The 7,875-nt window shown below is 69.9% G+C and overlaps 1 protein-coding gene across 2 annotated transcripts; it reads left to right on the forward strand.

Annotated features, from left to right (window-relative positions):
* Positions 1-130: 130 nt before the first annotated feature.
* On the forward strand, positions 131-7,662 carry CDC6 (cell division cycle 6). Of its 2 annotated transcripts, none has more exons than XM_068919193.1 (12): positions 131-211; positions 1,146-1,427; positions 2,144-2,371; positions 2,453-2,652; positions 3,360-3,532; positions 3,841-3,947; positions 4,189-4,328; positions 4,740-4,840; positions 5,908-5,972; positions 6,598-6,806; positions 6,992-7,132; positions 7,216-7,662. In XM_068919193.1, exons 2-12 carry the CDS (start codon positions 1,154-1,156, stop codon positions 7,303-7,305), a joined length of 1,728 nt encoding a protein of 575 aa, XP_068775294.1. In that variant the 5' UTR covers positions 131-211; positions 1,146-1,153; the 3' UTR covers positions 7,306-7,662. The 2 variants fall into 2 exon arrangements, with proteins under 2 accessions (XP_068775294.1, XP_068775295.1); XM_068919194.1 differs by having other exon boundaries at positions 144-211; positions 1,152-1,427.
* The last annotated feature ends 213 nt before the right edge of the window (positions 7,663-7,875 follow it).

The following is a 7,875-nucleotide window of genomic DNA, read 5'->3' on the forward strand; positions in this document are numbered from 1 at the left end:
CGCCTCGGACTACCACTCCCGGCACACCCCGCGCGCGTGGCCTCCGATTGGCTCCTCGCGGCGACCCCCCCTCCCCCTCCTCGCGGCGCTTGGCGCGGAGCTCCGCGATTGGCGGCGGCGGCGGGCGGCGGAGCCAATAGGGAAGCGGGGGCGGGGCCGGGCCGGCTTGGTGGCGGGAAGTGCGGAGCTGCGGCGGAGTTGGCGCGAGAAGGTGGGTGGCGGTGGGGCCTGGGGGGCCGGGGGGCAGGGACGTGGGGCAGGGTGGGGGGAATGGGGGCAGGGACGTGGGGCTGTGGGGCAGGAGCTGGGGGGAATGGGGGCAGGGACGTGGGGCAGTGGGGCAGAGCTGGGGGGAATGGGGGCAGGGACGTGGGGCTGTGGGGCAGGGATGGGGGGGAATGGGGGCAGGGACGTGGGGCTGTGGGGCAGGGATGGGGGGAATGGGGGCAGGGACGTGGGGCTGTGGGGCAGGGATGGGGGGGAATGGGGGCAGGGACGTGGGGCTGTGGAGCAGGCTGGGGGGAATGGGTGTAGGGACGTGGGGCTGTGGGGCAGGAGCTGGAGAGAAGGGGGGCAGGGACGTGGGGCTGTGGGGCAGGAGCTGGGTGGTATTGGGAGCAGAGACGTGGGGCTATGGGGCAGGAGCTGGAGAGAAGGGGGGCAGGGACGTGGGGCTGTGGGGCAGGAGCTGGGTGGTGTTGGGAGCAGAGATGTGGGGCTATGGGGCAGGAGCTGGAGAGAAGGGGGGCAGGGACGTGGGGCTGTGGGGCAGGAGCTGGGTGGTGTTGGGAGCAGAGACGTGGGGCTATGGGGCAGGAGCTGGAGAGAAGGGGTGTAGGGACGTGGGGCTGTGGGGCAGGAGCTGGGGGGAATGGGGGCAGGGACGTGGGGCTATGGGGCAGGAGCTGGAACAGGTGGGGCAAGGCTGGGGGAGCAGAGGGATGGGAGCAGAGATGTGGGGCTGTGGGGCAGGACAGAGCTGGGGGGGGTGAGGAGCAGACGTGTGCCACCATGGGGGGCGGAGAGGTGGGGATGTGGGGTGGGAGGAGGTGGGGGCTGGGGCAGAGAGGTGGGGGTTCGGGTGGGGGTCAGCAGGGCAGAGCCGTGGGGCACTCCCCCGCCTGACCCACGCCGTTGCCCCGCAGCCGCAGCCATGCCCAGCACCAGGTCGCGGAGCCAGGCCGCCATCGACTTCCCCCGCCGGAAGAGCGCCCGGACCCCGGCCCGGCTCCCGGCCAAGAACCGCGACGCCCCGGCCAGCCCCGGCCCCGGCTCCGGCCCCGGCAGCGCCGCCGACCCCTGCGCCCTGCGCCTGGCGCCCTGGCCGAAGGACCCGGCCCCCGGCGCGGCCGAGCCCGGCCGGGCTGCTCTCGGCGCGCTCTCGCCGCGGACCAAGGCTTCGCCCCTGAGCCCCCGGAAACGCCTGGGTGAGCTGCCAGCGCCTCCTTCCCCGGGGGGAGCTTCGGGGCTGGGGGTCCCGGCCCTACGCCGGGCCTCTTTACCCCTCCCGTTGCCCTCGCGCAGCTGGAGTGTCGGTGAAATTTGTGATTTCTTGTTTTTCTTTTCTCCCCGTCTCCGGGGAGGAAGCTCTGCGGCAGGACCCCGGGCTGCTCCGCCGCGTGCAGCCCGCTCGGGAGTCGCGAGGAGCGAAGCCTCCCTGCGTTGCCCCGCTGCACAACGCCCTTGGCTCTGGTGCGACCCCGCCGCAAGGGAGTTTGGGGCCGTCTAATGGTGGCAGCTGCTGGCGTGGGCGGACAGAGCGGCTCCGAGCTTCGCCCTGCGGAGCAGGATGCGGTGCCGGACCATCCCGGGGGGCCGCGTCCTCGCTCCCTTCCGCAAAGCCCCGTTCCCCCAGCGCAGGCTTTTCCGGGCGTGGGGGATTGCGCAGGCCGGGGCTGAGCCCGCGTCCCCGCAGGGCTCTTCTCCACGGCAGGCGGATTTCACGAAACATATGCAGATATTTAGCTTGAACCCCTTCATGTTGCCGTTTCCCGTTTGTTTCTGAATTCCTCCGGGGTGCCCCCTCCCCGGTGGCCCCCAAAGCAGGCCCGCGGCCCCCGCTGTAGCTGGCCCTTCTCCGAGGACGTCGGTGCTTTCCCTGCCGCGCCGTCGTCCCCGCTGACCGCGGCGCGTCTCCCCGCAGGCGACGACAACTTGTGCAACATCCCGCACACGCTGCCCTGCTCGCCCACCAAGCAGAGCAGGAAGGAGAACAAGGGGCGCCGCTTGCTTTTCGGGGAGCCGTCGGCCCCCGGCTCCCCGGAGAAGGGGAGCGACCCGGGCCTCTCCCCGCGGCGCCAGGGCCAGGAGACCCCCCGGAGCTCGGAGCTCGGCCGGGAGCCCGTCTGCACCCGGCTCTTCAGGCAGGAAGGTGAGTGCTGGCGCGCCGAGGGGGACGGGATCCCCCCGGAGCGCGGGAGCCATCTCCCATACCTCCCTTTCCCCGGCGCAGGCTCTTGCTACCAGCAGGCGAAGCGCGTGCTGCACACCGCCGTCCCGGAGTGCCTCCACGCCAGGGAGAAGGAGATGAGCGTCATCAAGCGATTTCTGAAAGAGCATGTCTGCGGGGGGAGACCCGGCAGCCTTTACATCTCGGGAGCCCCTGGAACGGGGAAAACGGCCTGTCTGAGCAGGGTCCTGCAAGACTACAAGGTTTGTCACGGTTTTGGGGGGCTCTTTCCTCCAGGGGCCGAGGTCTTTGCTACAGCTGAAGCTGGAACAAGCTCACCTTTTATGAGGCTGGTGTTTTTCCCTGCGTTTAGCGGTCATGGTCTTGCTGCCTGGGGAGTATTTCAGGGCAGTCTGGTGCTAGGGTGGAAAGTTTCTGGTAGGTTTGGAGTAGCTTGTACAAGTGGTTTGGAACAAGCAGGAGGAGATCTTGCTTTTCTGCGCATTTGCAATAGCTTTTTCCACTCACTGTAGCTCAGCTGCTTTGGTTTGGAAGCAGAGCGCCTTGGGTCAGTTAACAGCCATTTCTGTACACAGCGTTATCCCTGCACGCGCAGCAATTGCTGGGTTCCTGCTGCAGAGCCTGTTTCAGTGTCGGGTCCGGAGCAGGCTGCCCGGCCGTGTGCATGGCGGGGCGAGACGGGTGCAGCCTAGGGGGGCTGGCAGAGCAGGGGAGAGCCGGGAGGGAGCTGCGCGAGGAGCAAGAGCCGAGCGGGGGAGAGCTCGGACTCGCTGCAGCGTCTCCCTGGGGAAGGGGGGCGGCTGGACGCAGACGTCCCCACGTGAAGCAGGCTTGCGGAGCCGCGTGTCCTGGCCACGGCTCTGCTCCGCTGTCTGGCTCTGCCGCCAGAGCTCTGCCGTGCCCAGCGGAGCCGCCAGTGCTGCAACTCTCCCATGTCTCTGTCTGGCAGGGCGAACTCACGAGGAGCAAAACCGTCATCCTGAACTGCATGTCCCTCAGCAGCTCGCAGGCCGTCTTCCCAGCCATCGCGGAGCAGCTGGGCCTGCAGGCAACGGCCAGGGTGGCCGGGCGGGAGATCGTGAGGAAGCTGGAGAAGCAGCTGACAGCAAAGGGGCCCATGGTGTGAGTTGCCCGCGCTGGGCGCCGCTTGTGGGCTGCTCTTGCTGCGCTGGAGCTGCCTCTCGCATCTGGGAGCTCGGGGTGGCCCTCGCCTTGGCCTGCTGGGACACATGTCCCCTGTGCGGGGTTTCTCCTGAGAGCTTTGATTTCTCTGAACGTGCGAAGCAGGTCGCAGAGGTAGTGGGAAAAGCCGGCCCTTATCCTGCTCCTGCGGTCCCGGCTGCGCCGTGGCGGATTTGCCACCCGCCGATGCTCGGGCTGCCTCGCGCACCCCTCCGGGGCTGACCTGAGCTTTCCTCTCCGCTGCGCAGCTTGCTGGTGCTGGATGAGATGGACCAGCTGGACAGCAAAGGGCAGGACGTGCTGTACACCGTGTTCGAGTGGCCCTGGCTGGCCGGCTCCAGGCTCGTCCTCATCGGTGAGTGTCAGCCGCGTGGCGACGTTTGCCCCATCCGACGCCCGGAGCTCCCTGCACGCGTCCGCGAGGGTGGCACAACTCGGCGGCGGAGCAGCGCTCGGTGCTTTAGACGCAGCCTTTGCGCAGCTCTGTCGTCCCCGGCCGCACGCTCCCCTCCTTGGGAAGAGCCCGCGTAGCTCCAGCCCGGGCAGGTGCCGGCCTCCCTCGCCGCCGCTCTCAGCGAGCTCGCTGTGCTTCGCAGGGATGGCCAATGCCCTGGACCTCACGGACCGCAGCCTGGCCCGGCTCCAGGCCCGGCCGACCTGCCGCCCCCAGCTGCTCACCTTCCCGCCTTACACCAGGGACCAGCTCGCCTCCATCCTGCACGAGCGCCTGAAGCAGGTGAAAACCGAGGCAACGGGGCCGCTTCTCCGGGCAAAGCTGGCAGGGGCTGCGGCGATCCGGCCGAGCCGCGCGCGTGGCGCTGACGCTGCCATTAACCGCGCGAAACGGGCTTCCGCTGCCGGGTTACTCCCGCCACGGGCTGGGCGGCCCGTTGAGCCGGCGCCTCGGGCGGAAGGGGGCCTGCGCCCTTCCCAGTCCTGCCGGTCGCTCTGCCGGCACCTCGGGGAGACGGGGCGAGGAAGCGGCGAGGTCCCGGCTGCGATGCCGCGAGCGGCGCTCTGATGCCCCAGCCCACGTGGCAGGAGGACTTGCCGGCTGCCCTGGGCCGGCCGCAGGGGTTATTTGCCGTCCCGGCAGCGCTGGGTCGTGGGAGGCCTCTCGCGTAATCGCGCTGCGTTTCCTCCGCAGGTGGCTGGTGACCCGGTCCTGGACAGCTCTGCCGTCCAGTTCTGTGCCCGCAAAGTCTCCGCGGTCTCTGGAGACGCCCGCAAGGCCCTGGATGTCTGCAGGTAAACGCCACCGCGCGGCCCTGCCTCCTCCAAAACCAGGCCGCTTCCCAGCGGCGCCGGCGAACGTGACTGCAGGCTCCGTTGCCGCTCGGCGCCCGAGCAGCGGGAGCGCTGCCGCCTGGCCCCGCTAATGGGAGAGCTCTTTGCAGTCCATTACCTATGGAGGGCGAGGCGAAGGCGCTGCCGGCCCTCCCCGCTGTGACTATAGATTGGTTAATTACATCTGTATTGCAGAAAGCCCCATTAGCAGCTCCCAAGCCGGTTTCTTGATGAAGCTGAACCAGTTTTTTGCCTTCAGAATTAGCTCTTCCCCTCCCCGGTCCGTCGGTTCGCGGGCAGCAGGGGTTCCCCGGCCCCTCTGCCGCCAGCCCGGCGCTGCTCGCTGCCGGGGATGCCGTGCCGAGGGCAGCCGCGCTGGAGCGGCCAGGTCGGAGCTTCCCGCTGCCGCGGGAGCGCTGCCAGGCCGCGCCGGCGTGGGCCGCGGGCCAGCTGGGCGCAGCGAGCGCCGGGCTTTGACCACGGGGTTTGGCCCGGGCTTCGGGCTGGGAGGAGCCGGGAGGCGAACAGAGATGTCTGGAGGCCGCCGGCCGAGGAAGCGGTCCAGACCCTGAGCCCGTCTCCTCTTACGGCTGCTCTTGGACATGGAGGCCGGCTTCTGGGCTGCTCCTCTCCCAGCCCCGAGCCCCCTCGGTCCCTGCAGCACCTGGAGCGTTCAGTCTCGTTAGGGCAGCGCTTAAGGAGGCGGAAATGAGTTGCTCTTAATGTGCTCTGCGCCGCTGCCTGCGTCCCCCCGCATCTCGCTGCGGCGCCCTCGGGGGCTGCTGTCCCCGCGCCTGCCGGAGGGGACCGGATCGGCCCCACGGACGGTGTCCCGTCCTGCAGGACCCATGGGGGACGTCGCCGTGAGCTGGAGCCAGGAGGGGGAGGATGGCCGTGGCCAGAGGCCGCTGGGCGGGGGACGGGTCGGGATGCTGGTGCACGCGGAGCCGAGCGAAGGCCAGGAGGGGTTTGGGGATTTCAGCTCCTGGCTGCTTTGGCCGACGTGACCTACGGGCACTGTCTCCTAGGCGAGCCGTCGAGATGGTGGAGCGGGACGTGAGGAGCCAGACCGTCCTCAAGCCGCTGCCTGGCTGTGAGTAGCTGCCGCCCGAGCCGCAGCGCTCGGCGCTTCTCCTCCCTCTCTCTTCGACAGCGGCTGCAGCCTTCCTTGCCGGGGCCAGTCGGGGTGTTCCCGGCTCCCCGGGGCCCGGCACGCGGTGCGTTTCCCGTCCGGCGCTCGGGAGCGCGACGGGGGGTCGCCCCACTTGGGGCCGGCCTCAAACAGAGCTGTTTGCCGAACTGGAGGTGCAAAGCCACCGCGTGCAAGGGGCAGCGGTTCAGCCCGGCATCCTGCCCCGGGGAGCCTTCTCTGGCCCCAGCTGCCGACCGGGGCAGCGTCGGTCCCCGTCCCTCCGCCCACGAGCCGTCACCGGCCTTGTGCCCCCGGCGCAGGGCTGAGAGAGGCCGACGCTGTCGCTGCGGGGATGGAGACCCCTCCAGCGTAACGTGTCTTGCTGCCTGCGACCCCTCCGCCAGGCCCCGTGCTGGGTCCGGCCTGGTGTAGCAGGATGCGTGGGTTTCCCTTCTCCCTTCCCACGTGCGAGCCCGGGGTGGCGGGGAGGGAAGGGGCTGCCCGCGCGGGGCCTCGCTCCGTGGCCGCCGCTCCTCCGCGCGCTCTGCCCCGGTTTCCCCTCGCCAAAGGCCCGTCCGCCCCGCAGGCGCGTCCCCGACGGCACCGGGCTCCGCCGTGCCCAAGCGCGTGGGGCTGCTGCACGTCTCCCGGGTCATCTCGGAGGTGTACGGCGACCGGATGGCCGCCGGCACCAGCGGGGCCAGGGACTCCTTCCCGCTGCAGCAGAAGATCCTGGTGTGCTCCCTGCTGCTGCTCGCCCGGCACCTCAAGACCAAGGAGGTGACGCTGGGGAAGGTGAGCTGCGCCGGGTGGCTGCGGCGCCCCGTCCCCGCGGGGAGGACGTCGCCTGGCCTGGGTCTCCCTTTCCGGCCAGCCGCGGGGCTGGCGCTCCGAGCGAGCCCGGAGAGGCGCGGGGCTGGCGCGCCACGCTGGCACGGGTGCAGGTGTCCTGGCCGTGGCCTAACGTTTTCTTTGCATAGCTCCACGACGCCTACAGCAAGGTGTGCCGGCGGCAGCAGCTCGCGGCCGCGGACCAGTCCGAGTGCCTGGCCCTGGCCGCCCTCCTGGAGGCCCGCGGCGTCCTCGAGCTGAAGCGCGCCAAGGAAGCCCGGCTCGCCAAGGTAGCGGCTCGCGGCGGGGGCGGGCGGCGGGGCGATGCCGCGGGAGCCGGCCTCCCGCTCAGCGGCTCTCGTGTCTCCGACAGGTTTCCCTGAAGATAGAGGAGAAGGACGTGGAGCACGCGCTGCAGGACGCTGCCCTGGTGGGGAGCATCCTGGCACAGGGGCTGCCGTAGCCCCCGCCGCGCCGCCCGCGCCCCTCTCGGCCCAGAGCCGCCCGAGCGGTGGTGCCCGGATGGATTGATGCGTGAATCGGACTCTGTTGCGGCCGCGTCGCCCTGTTGTTGTGTTTTTAATTGCATGTTCGTTTTCAGTCGCGCTGTGGCCTGGCAGCAAGTAAATGTTCCTGGAGGACCCGGACCGCGTTTGGAAAGCGGCTCTGGGCATCGTCCGGCGCTGCTGCCGCGGCTCCGTCCCCGTCCCTGAGCCGGGATCTTTGCTGACCTTCTGCTGTTCCTTCCTCGCAGCCAGCACGCAGACTGGGCCCTTGTGTTACCTTGACTGTGTATATATATTATTATTATTATTATTATTATTATTGCGCAGCCGGAGATCAAAGCGGGGAGGCTGGCGCCCGGTGCGAGCCCGTGCGCGGCAGCGGCGGGGGCGGAAATGAGATGGCAGCCGCTGCGCTGCCGGCCCCGGCCCCTTTGAAGTCGGGCGGGCGGTTTCCGCGGAGCAGATGGCGCTGGGAGCGCGGCGCTCGGCTCCCCGCGCGGCCGGAGCCCCGGGGCCGCCCCGGGCCG

This window comes from Struthio camelus, chromosome 25 (genome assembly GCF_040807025.1).
Source record: "Struthio camelus isolate bStrCam1 chromosome 25, bStrCam1.hap1, whole genome shotgun sequence".
NCBI lineage: Eukaryota > Metazoa > Chordata > Aves > Struthioniformes > Struthionidae > Struthio > Struthio camelus.